Genomic DNA, 17,695 nt, shown 5'->3' on the forward strand with positions numbered 1-17,695 from the left:
CTGGAGAAATCTATTACAGTAAATCTGACTAAAAGAGTGAAGCACAATTGCATTTCTTGCACATAAACTACAGCTATAAATGCATTTGTGTTTGTTATAAGATCTTTAATAATTTAGGAGAAGCTCTTGTTGAGAGGACTATAAAAATCAGAACCATTGTAGTTTATCTTTTCTTTCCAGCAAGTCATGTTGGTAACATTGTAAATGGAGCATTAAATATAAACAAACATATGTTCAGTAAGTCTCTAAAGTGAGAAATATAAACAAGTTCAAAATGAGAAAACTATAAAACTGTATCTTGGTTGCATATTACTTCTCATATATTAAAATATCTGTAAGCTGCATTTCTTAATCATGTTTAACCCTGACTTGCCAAGGAGAATAATTTTATCATCTCCCGAAATATTTCTGCAGATGTGGCTATTGGGGCTCCACTGGAAGACAACCAGGAAGGAGCTATTTACATATACAATGGCAGAAAAGATGGGATAACTGCATCCTTCTCACAGGTACCACTTTTCTGCCAGTCTTTTAAAAAAATCCAGTAAAGAAAAAATGATTACTGTAATTCTGTAGTGCTTTTATTTTCTTGCCTAAAGGGTAACTAAATATGTTTGAAAACATTTGAGTATCAGAATGTTTGTGGTTTGTTATGGTATATGAGTGTCTTTTTTCATTTTTTTTTAGCCTAACCACAAGGGTTTTTTGTACACATTTCTCCAGAGTTATGTGTTTCAGGAGGTTGTTTTTCCTAGCACTTCCATAGAGCAATAAAAGTCAAATTGTCAAGAGTGTTAAATAAACAAGGTTGGGATGTATGTCTGTTTGGTATCATCTCCTTAGTGACTTCTCCCAAAAAAATGGAATTTAGGTCCCTCATTTAAAGGACCACAGTCTATTTAAAATTACTGTGTTGTTGCAATGCAGATATTTATGTTCATTTCAATATAGAAGAAAGATTAGAAATTCATTATGTGAATTAAGTTGGATTTATGTGATATATTATTTACAAAAACAGAGCTAATCCTGAATTTGAAGATAAGTTAACCAAAAACAAGAAAGTTTTTGGTTAGCATACAGTATGGTTGAGCTAAAGTTTCTCATTGGTTACCACATTCCCAAGTGAAATTATTTAGGTCAAGTCTTTATTTTTCAGAGAATACAAGGACACAGAATCAGCAACACTTTAAGCATGTTTGGACATTCCATATCAAGTGGTATTGATGCTGATAACAATGGTTATCAAGGTAAGTTTAACAATTTTGACTACTCTTTGTGTTTAAAGGAGTAGAAATGAAATGAAATGTCACTAGTGAGAACAAACAATCCATAATACTCAGTATGCTTAGCAAAATTTGAGGAGCAAAATCTGTTATTATGACAGCTTGTCACATTACATTTTGATAAGAAAAAAGCAAAGAGGTTAAGACTGCAAGACAGCAGCTTTTCTGCGATAGAGTAATATCCTGTTGAAGAGCTCAGAAAGGCTTAAAACTAAGTTTGCAGTAAAGTATAAAAGAATTAACTAATATCTGTTTGCGGACACTGACTTCTTAATGGCAACCAGTTCATCTAGTTATGTTGCAGTCTAATGTTTCTCATATAGAAATTGTTTAGCATCGTGAATTATGAAATTATTGAATGACTGAGTGAAGGAGACACAATTGATTCATGAAATGGGATATTTGTCCCAATAGTTCTGGCAGAGGTAGTAAACTACATGTACAAAAGGACTAAAGGGAAAAGTCCAGCATAGGATTTATTGCCTCCTATGAATTTCAGCAATTCTGGGAGCCTGTCTTCAGACACAACAGTCTCTTCAGCACTTTGTGTTATAGCCCAAATTCAAATCTACTTCTTCTGGTCCAGCCACAGGTCCATGCCATGGTTTGCAAAAGAGTCATCAAGGACTGCTCCCAAGAGACTAGAGGATCCCAACTACAAGTTTTACTGCATAAAGCAAAATTATGTGGCTAGAAAGAAACATAGCAAGAGTCAGATAAATTATTTAAGCAAATATTTAAGTCTTAAACTCTAGTGTTTTGGTGCCCTTTGCTTCATTCAGAAAGAGTACCCCTGCAGATTTCTGGTAACAGTGCCTCTTTTAACTTTTCAGACTTCTGGTCTTTAGTCATTTAGGCTCCCTTTACACATGCAGGTAAAGGTGTGATGGCATCTAATGCTCAATTCAGACAATCATGCCTCCTGCCATGTCACACATGCATGGAAGGAGGCACGATTGTAGGATCATGCATTAGATCCCATTGCACCTTATTGTTGGCACAGTGGGAGCCCAATCCAGGGTCCCCCGCGCGGCACCTATAAGCAAGCTCCTGCAGCTGGGAGCCCTCCTCAGTTGATTGCTCAAGGTTGCCCCATGCATCCCTTGCGCTAGAGGATCTCCACTGTTGTAATTTCCCCTACCCCTGGGGGTTCAGAAAAACTTGTGGGGCCAGAGGATTGCCCCTGCAGCAGTCCTGTAGCCCCAGGGGTTCCCCACACCTTGGAGTCCTAGGAATTGCAGATGCCACAATTCTAGGGCTTGGAAGTGCCTGAAATCCCCAGACCCTGGGAATCACAGCTGCCATGATCCCTAGGGCTCAGGAGTGTGTGACACCATGCCAGCAAACAAGTCACTGTGTCACCCATCTCCCTGGAGAACATCTGTCCAAACTTCCTTGGACACTTTCTTTACGAAAGCAAACAAGACTCCTGAGAAGAATCCAGCCAAGAGCCCTTCAAAAAGTCCAGCAGAGTCACCTTAAAGAAGTCCATCCAAATCAATATGATTACTATTTACAATATAAATACATTAATGTAGCTATATTACTCATCTATAAATGATTGAGTAAAAAATTGGGTTATTTTTGGTGAAAACAGGGTATCGGGCCTTGGTTCAGGAACCAATCCCCCGTTTATAACATTGTTTCTTATGGGGAAATCAGTTCCAAGTTGCAATGTTTCGACTTAAGACGCCGTTTTCAGGAATCAGTTGTGTCATAAGTTCGAGGACTTGCCTGTACATCAACATTGAAGTGTTAATAGATAGAAATCAGATAGTTAAAAAGTATGTACAGAAATATCAGTGACAGGTATACCTTTTAATCTTGGTATATCCTTTTTACTTAATAATGTACAAAAATGGTTTTATTACAGTAAAAAGGGTGAATTTTCAGGAAGATGTTCTGCTTGTGGAGTGATTCCCATTGACTAATGATACTCATCAATCTCTGTTTTTGTACAGATGTAGCAGTTGGTGCCTTTCTCTCTGATTCTGCAGTGCTGCTGAGGTGAGGCTGATACATTTCAGTGCTTAAAAACAATTGGATTTAATTGTAAATTATGAGAGCAATTAAAAAATTCCACAATGTGCTAGTGACCTCACAGTGATCTTTATGGTATTTTGAACTTTGGTTACTCAGCTCTAGAATTTTATATTACACTGATATATATAAGGTAGAGCAAATGGTAAGTATCATTCTGAAACTTCTTGAAGCAGTAAAACACTGAAATTTGCTTCATAAATCCCCACTTTCATTTTTATTGCATAAAATTCAGAGGCTACTTTAAATTATATTCACAAATGATAACTCATGTATGATGAAATATTGAAGTATTAATACATCAATACATGAAAGCTAAAGCATTTAGTAACTGCACATTCTTCTGTATTCTTAGAACAAAACCAGTTGTAATTGTTGAAGCATCTTTAAAACACCCTGATTCAGTAAATCAAACTAATTTAGAGTGTGTGGAAAATGGCCAACCTGCCGTGTGTATGAATTTGACGGTCTGTTTTACATATAAAGGACGGGAGGTACCTGGCTATATTGGTAAGGTATTTGTTACATATTTCAATATATTTTCCAAAATGTTGATTGCATGCCTGTATCTGTTCTAGTGCTGCAGAATACTTTATCATTCACAAATAATATTTTATTATATGCAAACTAAACAGTAATTAACTTACTGATAATTTAGGTAAAATGCCTAACAACGTATTTAACCTTCAAAGCTTTAACACAGCTATTTCTCTGGATAGTATGAAAGGGGTATCAGTAGAAATAGAAAAAAGACCTCTTGCAAACTTGGACTAAGATAAATGAGAATTCCTCTATAAAGAGTAAATACATTTTTAGCATGGAATAATATTTCACATGAATGGTAAGAGGTTTTTATTATGTTCTGCATTTGGAAACCTGTGAAAGTATGTGTTCATATCTTACCATGATGATAAAATACCTTTTGCTGTATCAGGAAATTAGGAGGATTTTAAAAGCAAGTGTTAAGCATCTAAGCTCTAGGAACTAGACAGTAGGTGCATCAACACATGCACTTGACTGTAGAGTTGACTGATTAGCTCCACAGTAAAGCATCACCATCTATACGTGTGTTGGTTTTAGGGTGTAGTAAATTAATTAACTCTACCATAGGATAGTAGCATTGGGTATAGAACCTATCCCCTGGCAGAGCAATTATGTGCACTGAAACACACATGTAGACAGTGATGAGGGTGCTGAAGTGCAGGGGGGCTGCCTTCAAAGTGCAGGCACTTTGGCACCCTTGTGCCCCAGCCAGCCTCTCTGCCACTTGATGCTTCCACCCAGAGCCTGGGGCTTACCTCCTGGGCACCTACCAGCCCAGTGCTGTTCCACCTTGGCTCAGACTGCTGCAGTCCCAGGCGTAGCATCTGTGCTTGGGAGCAGCTGACTCAGGCACAAACTGTGCCAGAGTTTATCATGTCACTTCAATGTCACATGTGGATACATCCAGTGTGAACCAGAGAATGTTAAAGAATTGGCCAAGGTGCTCTCTAACACATTACTGTCGAGTTTTTAACTAGTCACATGCAGGGGAACAAAAGGCTAAAGGAATGAGAACATCCTATCTTCAACACAGGGTGTTCTAAAATGTTTAAATTTTGTTTTATTCCTTTGTTCAAAGCACTTGAGTGTATTTGGGAAAATTAAATTATTTGGCAAAGTAGAAAGTCTTCTGAACTTTAATGCCAATACAAACTTTTCCTGATGTATAATTACCAGGAATCCTGTTTTTTTTTCTGATTTGAAAAAAATCTTCTATTTTCAGTTAATAAAAAGTAACCCCAAATCCACATATTTCTGTGATTTAAATGAAACACCACTAATATATAGTTCTATATCTAGTGGTGTTTATTTTATTCATGGGGAAAATGTGGATTTGGGCTTACTTTTTTTTTTTTTAACTGAAAATTGTGGATTTTTTTTAAATCAGAGAAAACCAGGATCCCTTATAATTACCTATGGCTACTCACCCATCACACTTCTTTGGAGTACTGAATAACTTAGTAAATCCTAATTTGGACAAGATAAGTTAAATGATATAGCAGAACTAGTTGTCTTAAAATACTTGAAGTACCAATGTGATCGAGGCGGAGGTAAAATTTTGGATTGCTAAATCTGGATCCACTGACCTCAGCCCTGCCATTGCCCCTCATTCGCAAACAGCAGTACCCTGGCACTGCCAGTGCCCTGCACACCTAACCCACAGTCACCTACCCTGTCCCCTGTGCCCCTTGCTCCAGCCTTGCCAGTACCCCTCACTCCTGACCTGCAGCCCTGCTAGTGCCCCTCAGTCCCGACCTGTAGACACCTACCTCCCCCCAACCCTGCTGCCCAAGCAGTCCTCACACTCGTGCTCTCTCCTTTTCCCTCTTGCTGGCTTCCTGGAGCCCACATGGGGAGCACATGATCCTTGACAGCCAATTAGCTTGCTCACTGCTCCCAGCCCCAAGCAGCCAGCCCAGGAGAGCAGAAAACCCAGACATTTGCTCTTATTTTAAAAACCCGCCCAGATGCAGCACAGGGGCCAAAAAAGTGGACATGTCTGGGAAAACCTGGACACATGGTAACCCTGCTTAAAGCACAAGTATTCTCAGAGAAACAGTGAGCAGGTTTTTCCTTTTATCCTTGCCGCTTTGTTATATTCCAAAGTTTTGAAAACTCATTTTGCAAGTAAGGCAGTGTGAGGGAAACGTTGTGGAATATACTTGACGTAAGTGATAAAGTATATAACTCTATCAAACTAGGGAAAGTAAAAATGTTTCAAAAAGGGTTTTTACAAAACATCTTTTGTTCTTTTTAATCTTTCAGTATTGTTTTATAATCTAAGTGTGGATGTGACAAGAAAGGCAGACACTCAGGCAAGGTTTTACTTTTCTAATGGAACATCGGCTACGACCTCTGGAAGTGCAGAGGTTTACAGCAACAATGTTACCTGCAAACTTCATCCAGCATTTATGAGGGTAACGTATCCAGTATCAATTTAATATAATATTACCAGACTTCGAAAGAGCACCTACCTAATTTAAATCAGGATTTAAATATTTTGTTTAGAATTTATTCACAGAAATTGAAAATTAAAATGTGTTTCCTTGAATGTAAATTATGGGGTTTTTTACTTTTTTTACACAACTTTTTTGACTGTTGTCAACTATGCTGAAATTTGGATACCACTAAAAATGTGTGACCCATGGGTAGGGTCATATTTTTGGTAATTTTTTACCCTATGATATGGAAGCGAGAGATGGTAAGTGGAAGTCAATTTTGTTCAATTTTCTGTGGCAAATGAGAAATTATTACAAGAGCATTGTGTGTAGCAGCATTTGGAACCAGGTTCTGTTCATAGTTTAATAGTTGGTAGGGTCGGAAGAGACTTAAGTAGATCATCAAGTCCGACCCCCTGCCATGGGCAGGAGTGAATGCTGGGGTCAAACGACCCCGGCTAGGTGATTATCCAGCCTCCTTTTGAAGACCCCCAGGGTAGGAGTGAGCACCACTTCCCATTAGACACGTAGAAAAGTTAATGGAAAAGGTGAGTAGGTCCTCCTCTTCCTCACTTCTTGTTTTGTGTCTTAATAGTAAGATGGTATTGCCACAAAGTTAGAGGCATTAATGGATTTTCATGATATTAGAGTGGAATAGAATTACACTTCGGTACATAAATCCCCATTTGTATGCCTAATAGGTGGAACAGAATCTGGCCCTTGGTCCATAGAACTTCTTTTTTTTGTATAGCATCAGATATAAACTTCCAAATCTGAGCCACTATCTGTTGTTATCGCTTAATGTGTGGATTTAATCTGCCCTGTGTGGGCATTGGTAAAGATTGTAGATTTCAATGAAATGCTGTGCTGTTTGTTGGACACCACATTCACACGGGGCTGTCCAAGATGTTAATTTTGTAAAGTGTTGTTTTGAAGCGTCTGTATTCAGATCTCAGTCTGTTCAGCTTAACCCACTTTTCTGTCAGGGTCATGCCCAGTGAAGGGCTTGTTTGGTGTTGGTATAAAATACTATAGGAATAGGCGTGATCTTTCCCAGAAGTTGGCCGACTCCATTGTTGCCCATAGGTTTTATTCAACACCATGGTGCCTTCTGAGTTGGGAGGGGGGAAGAGTACTTGCCCTCCCCAGCGGCCAGTCAGCGACTTGGGGGAGGGGCCTGGTGGTGGATCATGCCAATCAGGGTGGGGGGTTCCCCTGCAGCCAATTGCATCAACCTGGCATTTCCGGGTGCACCGCTGGCACTTCCGGGATGGTGCAGTTGGCCATGGGGGAACCTTCTCCCCAGTTGGTGTGATTAGCTGTGGGGAGGACTGCAGTGATTGCTTCTCCTGGTGTCCCCACTCCCCAGCCAGCGCTCTCGGGGGGGCACTAGCACTCTTACCTGCCCCACCTGCCCGTTGCCTAAGTGGGGAATGTTGGCTGTCAGGGGTACACATGTACCCCGTGCATCTGCCACTGTTCAGCACCCCCAGGCTCTTCCAAGAGCTTGTGGGCTCATGTATAAATAGTTTACATCTTTTAAGCCTCCATCTATTCAGGTCTTCAGTTAACAGTTGATGGAGCAGGAGATTGTTGTCCTCTCTTGCCTCTGTTGCCAGTGTTGATGTTAGGGTCTGTCTTCTTATATCACTTCGTCTAATGTATGAGAATACAGGGAGTACATCTGTCTGTGTGCGAGTTTTGTAGCCTGTTATGAGTCTTATTGCACTGTTAAGTAGTGTTGAGCTTTTTAGTGTAACAGCTTCTAGACCATACAGGAGCACAATATTCTGCTGAGGCATATACTGTTGAGTGTGGTGATTCTGAGTAGGGATGTGAATCTCATCTAAAAAATTACCTGTTTAACTTACTTGAACTATATTAGTTAAATAGTCTGCGGCAGAGGAGCAGGGCAGCACAAGTTGTTGGTGCCAAGGGTGATATGCAGGATGGTGGTAAGTTCCAGCACCAGCCAGGACTGAAGCCCATTGGCACAGTAGACTCCACATGGTAAATGTGTGGGAGTGAGCAGGCAGCGATGCTAACATCAGCAGCACAGGATGGCAAGGTCTGGTGGGGTCCCCACTTGGTGCTACCCACTGTCGGGGGAGTCGTTCTGGCAGGGGCTGCCCAGGTGGTGGGGTGGTTCTAGGTGGCAGCATCCCACAGCTGCTATGGCAGGGAGATAACTAGCAGTTATCTGGGGGAGTGGAACGGGGCAAAGTTGTTCGGTGGAATTGGCAGGGCTTAAATAGGAGCAAGCACAGCATCAGGGCTGCTATCAGGTGCTGCAAGGGCAGGCTGCGTATAACCAGGTGGTCCCTCTCCCTCCTCCCTCCTAGCACCCACAGGGACTCCTGCCTGCTGGGACAGCCATACCATACCCAGGTAGTATCTCCAGCTTATGGGCACCCGGGACCCTCACAAAGACAGATTTGACTGAAATGACAAGACTTGGCTTTGTAGAGGTTCCAAGGCCACTTCCTAATCCCAGCAAGTATAAATGTAGAGAGAGTGATTTAGTACATTGCTTTCTACACTCCATAACTATTTATTTTTCCCCTGCATTTAGCTGCTTTTCCTTCTAAATTCTTAATTAGTGATATCACAAGCTTTCCCTCCCCCACTGAGGTTTCTGTTCTTATATGAAGCTGTTAAAGTTAAATAAGTGTGAATGTCTGTCAAGTACAATCCTTGCAAGAGAGCATGTACATTTTATATATTTTGAGTAAAGAATAATTAATAGTTAATTAGTGTAATGAAAGTAATATACAGCAGATGCAGTGAAGACCTTGTAGAAAATTATTATGAATTAGGTAACGTGATTTGGTCAAAGCAAGCTTGTAGATAAGAATTAAAGCAGTGGACATGTGGAGGGACAATCAGTGACTGTCTATCTCATACACTTAGGGAATAATTTAATCAAGTTTGCTATTGTAATACTCAGTACTTCAAGCTGTTCAGTTTTCACAAGTAGATAACTTGGGATTTGGGTTCTGACTTGCAGCATTCCTACACAGTCAAGGATTCATGTTGAAATTATTGTTTACTGAGGAGTTTAATCACCTTAATATGAAGTACAAAATATAAAGGCAGGAGAGGAAAAGAAGAACCATAATTCTTTTTAGTAGTAATGGGAAAACTTGCTTGGCTTCACAAAAATATCTGATCTGCTCTTCATCTGGGATTGTCTCAAAGTCTGTTTCCTCTCTTTCACCTACCCTTCTTTGTAAAATATCATATTAATACATTGCAACCATAAAGAATTTAAAGAAACCAATATAGATTTGGTAGCAAAATAAATATATTTAAATTATTTGGTTGGTATTTAAGGAAGTAAACACTTCACTTTATGACATCACTGCTGTCATCAGTATTACTGAAAATTAGCAAACCCACACGCCACTGGAGAAAGAGAGAAAATAAAGTATATTTTAAAAAGATAGGAAAAGGTATTGTTTCCATGGTTTCAGAAGTGATTATATGAAAATAAATGTGTTAGTTTTAATGTAAAGTTTTACTGTGTTTTATTATATAAATGTATGTTTTATATGGTTAACTTACTAGGTTTCCAATTTTCATAGAAAGATGTAAGGGATATCCTGACTCCTATACATGTAGAAGCAGCTTATCATCTTGGACATCATGTTCTAAAGAAAAGAAGTATGAGAAGTGTGGAGGACTTCCCACCACTTCAGCCAGTTCTTCAGAGAAGAAAAGACAGAGATATTATAAAAAGCAAGGTTAGTTCATGTATTAAATAGTTAAGTATTTAATCCTCATTAGAAATCTCACATGGCAGCATCATAACCAGGGATAGTATTTTCTGGACTGGTGCCTACATCTCACAAAGGTAGTGACATAAAATGCCTTGATTTTATTAAAGTAAGCTGCTGGGTTTAGGCTAAATACTGCCTTGTTTCAAAAACTTAAATCTAGATGTGTTTAAATGATGTAGACAAATTGGAGAGAGTCCAGCAGAGGGTAATGAAAATGGTTAGGAGGCTGGGACACATGACTTATGAGGAGAGGCTGAGAGAACTGGGCTTATTTAGTTTGAAGAAGAGAAGACTAAGGAGGGATTTAATAGCAACCTTCAACTACCTGAGGGGTGGTTCCAAAGAGGATAGAGCTAGACTGTTCTCAGTGGTGGCAGATGACAGAACAAGGAGCAATGATCTCAAGTTGCAGCAAGGGGAGTTTAGGTTAAATATTAGGAAAAACGTTCTCACTAGGAGGGTAGTAAAGCACTGGAACAGGTTACCCATGAACGTTGTGGAATCTCCATCCTTAGAGGCTTTTAAGACCTGGGTAGACAAAGGCTTGGCTGGGATAATCTAGTTGGGGATGGTCCTTCTTTGAGCAGGGTGTTGGACTAGATGACCTCCTGAGGTCCCTTCCAACCCTAATTTTCTGTGATTCTAAATATTTATTCCAGGACTGTCCAAATTCGGAATGTCTGGGGGGTCACAGACCCACTGGCTGTATGCCACACATTCCTCCCATCTCACATGGACCAGTTGGTGGGTGACTCCTGCTGCACTATAGTGATGTCTCTGCATTGTGTGGGGTCCACAGCCATGGGATCCATCAGCCTTGCAAACCACACCATCCCATGCTGCCCTGCTCCCAGGGGTGGGGACAGGCATTAAAGGGGGAGCTCAGGGACTCTAGCAGCAGCACCTGAAAAGCAGAAGTAGGAGTGGCACACAGATCAGGAACTTGGGGGTGCATGTGGCCCATGAGCTGCTAGTTGAACATTTATTCTGTGGAGCTACTCCAAGTTTTCATTCACAGAAACTGAGAAAAAATACACCGCAGTAAGATTTGATAGCAAATTTCTCTGCGGTCTTTTATGTTGCTGTGAAGCAAAAGTCAGCATGCTCTAATGATTTGTAACTGGAAAACTGAAATAAAACTATTCTGCCTTCTCACTAGTAGCAGGTTTGACAAATTCACATAAAATTGTTAACCACTTTGTAGAATCTGAACAAGTGTTGAAACAAACAATATTATAGTCCTATTGCCTTAAAATTGTAATCATGTAGGGAATGGTTAGACAAACTATCCTGTATATATTATTGGTGTCCTGTCATAAGACAGAACTGTCCCAGAAATTTCAGTTCTGGTACCCCTATAAAGCTTGTCATCTAATGTGTACCTTTTAGAACTGGCTGATCGTATAGCCACTGACCAAGGATGCTTCTCAGTTGTTTTGTGTATCCTGTACATAGGCTGAGAAATGACAAATCACCACTTTATCCCACTGCTATATCAGAAAGAGGTTGTTCATGGTTTCTGGTTACACAGGGCACATCTACATATGCATTAGTGCATCTTTTCTAATGTGCATTAAATTTAGTTTGTGTAATGTGCAGTACTAAATCAATGTGCATTAGGCTGCCCTAATGCATAGTAGCACATTTACATGGTTTTTAAATTATGCTTAATGTGCAGTAGACTCTTTTGCTATGTATTAGCATACTGCCATGGTTTTTACGTGACACTGTAATGCACAGTAAAATAGTCTACTGCATGTTGAAGTGCATGTATACATGCGCGCCCACAGTAATGGATGGCTTAGAAGTACTTTGAATCTGTATATTTGTTTCCACAGATTGTTTTTGCAAGATTTTGCACGCAAGAGAACTGTTCAGCTGACTTGAAAGTTTATGGGAAGCTTGCATTTCCAAAGTAAGTATAATGTGATTTCTGCCTGATGAAAGAGATTCAGTAGTGCGTTGTTTATGTAATTTATTTTTACCTTTCTATTTAAAGAAAATTAACTTGCCAAAATGGGATAGGAATAAAAAACATAGTTTCTAGTAAAAGTTTAATTTAAACAACTATTTTTTAGAAAGTGTAACGGTAATGTAAACTTTCCACACCTGTTGTGAAAACAATTATACTTGTATGGAACATAAATACTTCAGTTTTGTGCTACTTGATTGTTTTATTCAGTATTTCAGTTATGGAATAATTAAGTGGGTTTTTTCTTTGTGTACTTAGGAATATATTATCTACAGTTTTACACTGATGATTGAGATACCAGATGGTTGGGCATTACATGTGGTTTACATTCTTTACTGCTAGATATACTAGGTTGCATTTTCCAAGCCACATTTCATTTTAGTTTTCACCCATGCTCCTTTTTTTAAGTCCCATTGTAGTATTTTTGTATTCTTAAAGGATTTTTGCAGGTCCTTATCCTTATATTTTATCATCATGCTAAATCATTAATACATTGCCATAACATGGACATGGTTGGATCCTTGTAGAACTACACTTAACTTTCCTAAGCAAGATACATTTCGGTTGATTTATTAACCAGTTTTCAGTTCACGTGACACAATTTTACCCAAGGTAATTTGACATTTTGATTGCAAATTGGATTTTAAATGATCTTCTCAAGTCCAGTCCCTCCCACCCTTAGGTACCATACATAGGAGCAGAAAAGATGGGTTCTCTTCCTGAGTAACTTGTGGCGGAACAGTCACTTGCTGTGTACCCCTGGATAAAGCAGAGCTAGAACTGTTGCATTTGTGAAATTTGTGACATGCTTCTGTTTTGCAAACACTAAATGTTTTGCTAAAGGTCTTATCTGAACTAAACTGCTAGTGTGTCCTTGTAGAGAATCCTAAATTGGTATACAAGACATAATAGATACAATTTTGATTAACCATTTCTGTGCAATTCTGGGCACAAATTTTTGTCATAGATTTTAAAGTGGGTGTATGGTGTGGGCTTATTTGCTTAGCTTAACATTCTATTCAAGATTTTAGTCTTAAGCATTTTCATTTTCTTAAGCTTTAAGACTATTGCTTGACAAATTATGCACTTTTGTAGAGGAATGGATTTGTAGTTTTTTTATTAGTGCTAATACAAGTTAAGCAATTTTATAAGTATCAGAGGATCAGAAAGAGTACTGTACACCTGTTTCATATTAGTGTACTATAGGACATGAGAATTTGAACCAACTTTTCAGCCAGAATAAAAAGGCTACATATCTTGCTAAACTGTGAAATATCACCTTAAATTACATTTTGCCCCAGTATCTTGATTAGAAACTAGTTAGCTGTGAAGCATTAATTTATGTTGTCTAGACAGAATGCATTCATTATCCAGGAACAGCAAAGTAAACACTTTTTTGTTTTTGTTTTTTAAAGAAGACCAAGAAATTTATCATAAAAGAATGAAATTGAATAGGGGATGTCACTGAAATACTTCATTGTATTCTTGTTCTTTACTTTCTGAGTTATGGCTCACCATGTACAAACTATCTTCTTTTGTTTAAATTGGTTAAATTCTGGTCTGCTCTGTAAATTTCAAGTATGCATTATGCATTTTTTAATGAAGAATGAAATATGATTATCAGGGAATAGCTGTAGTTCAGCTTTGTCATACTCCCAGATGTGCACCTGGTGCTTTATCGTACTTGTGTACTAAGCTGGTGGGCATCTTTTTGATGGTACCTTGTTAATGAATCAGAACGCAGTAAAATGTGTGACAGAAATGGGTAGAATGATGATTATGTAAATGTGGCAAAATAGCTTAAAAATGTGAAGTTAACTAAAAATCCAGCCACTAAATGTTATCACTGTGTTTCTCGTTAATTTGCTGTTGTCTTGGAACCTAGCTGCTTATGCAGTGCTTTCACCTTCTGTTGCTTGTCTAAGTGCCAACTTCTTTCCCAAAGGTGTTCAGTGACTAATGCTTTGGTTCCAAGCCAGAATATTTGATAAATGTCTATTTCTAGGCAGCTCTTGTACAAGTCTTAATTAAACTTTAATGTCAAATTAAAGTTTACTTTTAGAACATTGTAGGGTACCTTCACTTGTAACATGATTATGGAACACTAAGTGCCACATAAGATAGACATGTTCACTTACATTCCTTGTGTCCTGTTTCACATTAGCTCACATGGACTGAAACATGAATACTGCAACCTTTATATAGCACAGGGTGTAAATAAGAGAGTATTAATTACAGACATTCCCCAAAGTAGAACGTTAAAAATCACAAAAACAGATTTTAGTATCAGGAAGAGAGAGTTTTTTTCATTAATCTTGTGGCACTAGAAACTCTAAGTCGTATATCCGTAACACACCTTGTGCAGGTTTATTTCTGAATAGATTTGGATGTGAAATGCATCCTTGCTCCAGTGCTCTCTGTTCTACATAGACCTGAGCTGCATGTAAAAGTCCTGCCAAATCTTACAAAATCCTCACACTGGGGCTTAAGTAGGCATGAGTTATGCATAAATCATATGTGACTTCTCTTTCAGTGCATAACTTTCACCCTGGACATCCTGCATCAGTACAACAGTTATATATACCCCTGTCCGGTAAAGTAGCTAAGCGAGAAAGCAAGCAGCATTCCTTATTTAAGTGGTAATACTCCAATACCCAGTCAAATCCTAAAAAATGCAGTGTAAATGAATGATGCTGTTATGCCTGACTGTCGTTTAGAGAGTGGATGGCTGAAGATGGGTTTCTGATAGAGGGAGAGGAGGTGTAACTGGACATATCTGTGCTCTGGGCAATAGTGGTGCATGGAGCAATAGCTGCAGCTGGCAACATGGGAGCCAGGAGAGCAGCAGTGGTGGCAACTACTGTTTTTGTGTCCTGCCTCAAGTTGGCATCTTTGGGACAGGTGTCCCTATTGCTTCTTCCTCCTGCTTACTGTACTGGAGATGGGAAAGTACCGTAAAATTGGCCTTTTCCAGATAGTTGATTGAGCTGAAATCAAAGAAAGGAATGGGCTCTTTCTTGTTCCCAAACACTCATCTCTTTTTTTTTTTAGACACTCATCTTATGTAGGCCACTATCTATGTATGCATGTCTTAGATATCACATTCCATGTATTCATTCTTTTTATAGACCTAATGAAAAGAAGACATATCTTGCGGTAGGAAGTATGAAAACTTTACTGTTGAATGTTTCTCTCTACAATGCTGGAGACGATGCATATCAAACTGGCCTCCACATCCAACTCCCAAAAGGCCTGTATTTCATCAAAATTCTAGACCTGGTAAGAATCAGAAGTCTATGCACATTAACATTCTTGCATTACACAGAATGCTTTTTACTATAATGTAGTTGAAACTGCAGATATAATATTTCCGATGTTTTGCTCTTTTTTCATTTTTTGCTACCTTTCAGTTTTGACCCTGAAAGAAATTAAATGGGAGAATCTGACCATAGTTAAGATCTTCTGCTTTAAGCTTTTGTTAATCCACCTACTTTGGTAAAAAATGTATTTTGAGAGGGAAAAAACAGTGATTCCTAGATGTTTGGAGCTAAATATGCTAGCTGTATATTAACATATTAACAGTATACTAGTATACTGATGGTATACTTTGTTTGTTATTTTTAGATGGTGACAAGGCAGTGAAAAAGTGTAATCAGTGCATGGTATTCAGGTTCATAGACTCATTGGAGTTGTTAGTATAAGCAGTAGGAATAATTCATTATTGTTGCACTGAAGTATTGAACACTCAAACAGAATTTATTTAGCTTTACATTTGAAACAAGTAAGTTTGCCAACAGTTATACTAGATTAATCAACCAACCATTTATTGGTTATTCATTCTTTATTTTAGGAAGAAAAACCGATACATTGTGATGTATTAGATAAAGAAGCTCATTCAGTGAGACTTCACTGCAGTGTTGGCTATTTATATGTGGACCAACAGTCAAAGGTAAACTAAATATAAAATCTTTAATCCTCAATATCAACTCTTATTTCATAAGTGAAATGCACTAAGAAAATACTTAATGTGTGACTTGGAAGAGAAAACTACATGCATAATTACCTACATGATTACTATAATAAGAATTTAAGGTTTAACAGATCGTCTATTCCTCATGTCTACCTTCTCTGTTTTGCCATTGTCATCAGGCTGGTACTGTCTTTATTTTATTAAGAACACATTCTTTTGTTATTTGGCAACTTACCAAAGATCTCTCTTGGGATCCATTTTGTTGTGTTTTTTTCACTAAAGACACTTCATCTCTGTTATTACTTTTTGAGGAGGGAGGCTCTAGGTTTCTTAAATCACAGATGTAATAGCTGAATTGATTAAACACTGAACTATTGTGTAGCAGTACCAAGGACAACAGAATATAATTTTTTGGACCTAAGTGGACACCTTTCATTTTTTTCCACATGTCCTTTAAGGGAAAAAATAAATCATTCAAATTTGAAGAAATGAGTCTTTCTACACCTCATTTGATACCATGTACTCAAAGCAAATTGGCTACTACAGCGTAGCCAACCTTGCTTTTACCAGGTTATATAATATGTAGCCTTGGCTCATCCCAGGCCCAGCCCTGCCCACTTGTCTTGGACACCGCTTGCTGCCTACCCAAGCCATCCACCTCACCAAGTGTGCCCTGTCCACAGGGATCCTGCACAGGTCTCCATGGAGACCCTGCCTGTCCGCCTGTTCTAGCGCTTCTGGCAGTAGGTGTGGGCGGACAGGCCTGGGGCCAGATAGGATTAATTGGCATCTCCCTGGCCTCCCCTGCCTCCACTGGGCAGTGTAAACAGTCATGACAGGGGAACCGAGGCCAGGTCAACACTATGTAAACGACAAGCTGAAAATTTAGACTGGCATTGTATTGTGTATTTAAGCAAATAATGCAGTTATCTGGTGTTAAGGCACCATCTACATGCTACACTTAAGGAGTGATTAACCAGTTAATCATGCCTTAAGTGGTCACCTGACCACACGTTCAGTCAGTTAATGGCATGATAAAAAGAGGAATAAGCTACAAAGTTATTCCACAAAATACGTGTAATAACTCTGTAGCTGCTTTCCATCATGCCATTAATTCAGGGACGAGAAAATATGGCCCGTGGGCCAGATGCAGCCCACCAGGCCATTCTATCAAAGATGACAGGCAGCCAGCAGCAGCAGGACCCAGGGGGAGTTGGTGGCAGGACCCAGCAGCTGAGCAACAAGGCCTGTCCAGCTCTACCCCACCCCCAGCCCTCCACCTCCCTCTCATTCCAGCCCCCAATCAGAAGCCTCTGTGGCTTCTGGCCTCAGGACCCTGGGGCTGTTCCCCACCTCCCTCTGTCCATGTGGAAAGTAAGATAAGATCAGATGGAGGGAGGGGGAGAAACTGTTGCGATCAGCCCAGCAACCGGGAACTGTGTGTTGCTAGCTGGGGCGGGCTGGAGCCAGAGTGGGAAGCGGCAGGTGGTGGTGGGGGAGGCAGAGGGAAGCAGGGGTGGTGGAAGGACTGTTGGAAGTGGCAGGAGTGTGGGGAGAAATGGGGGAAGCAGCAGTGGTATGGGGAGAAGCAGGGGGAGCAGCCTGCTGTGGAAAGCTGCAGCAGAATGGAGAGTGGCAGGGGGAGCAGCAGGGGTTGCAGGAAGTGGCAG

The 17,695-nt window shown here is 39.5% G+C and overlaps 1 protein-coding gene across 1 annotated transcript in view; it reads left to right on the forward strand.

The window, feature by feature from the left end:
* ITGA4 (integrin subunit alpha 4) overlaps positions 1–17,695 on the forward strand; it is a gene marked incomplete at its 5' end in the record, with an annotated part of 72,851 nt that overhangs the window by 29,947 nt on the left and 25,209 nt on the right. The window contains 9 exons of the mRNA XM_019522861.1: positions 415–509; positions 1,157–1,247; positions 3,245–3,290; positions 3,679–3,833; positions 6,132–6,283; positions 9,889–10,047; positions 11,922–11,998; positions 15,184–15,334; positions 15,906–16,004. Of these exons, the coding sequence (XP_019378406.1) occupies positions 415–509; positions 1,157–1,247; positions 3,245–3,290; positions 3,679–3,833; positions 6,132–6,283; positions 9,889–10,047; positions 11,922–11,998; positions 15,184–15,334; positions 15,906–16,004 (1,025 nt within the window). The remainder of the gene's footprint in view (positions 1–414; positions 510–1,156; positions 1,248–3,244; positions 3,291–3,678; positions 3,834–6,131; positions 6,284–9,888; positions 10,048–11,921; positions 11,999–15,183; positions 15,335–15,905; positions 16,005–17,695) is intronic.

Source organism: Gavialis gangeticus, unplaced genomic scaffold (genome assembly GCF_001723915.1).
Source record: "Gavialis gangeticus isolate Ggan-Ray unplaced genomic scaffold, GavGan_comp1, whole genome shotgun sequence".
NCBI lineage: Eukaryota > Metazoa > Chordata > Crocodylia > Gavialidae > Gavialis > Gavialis gangeticus.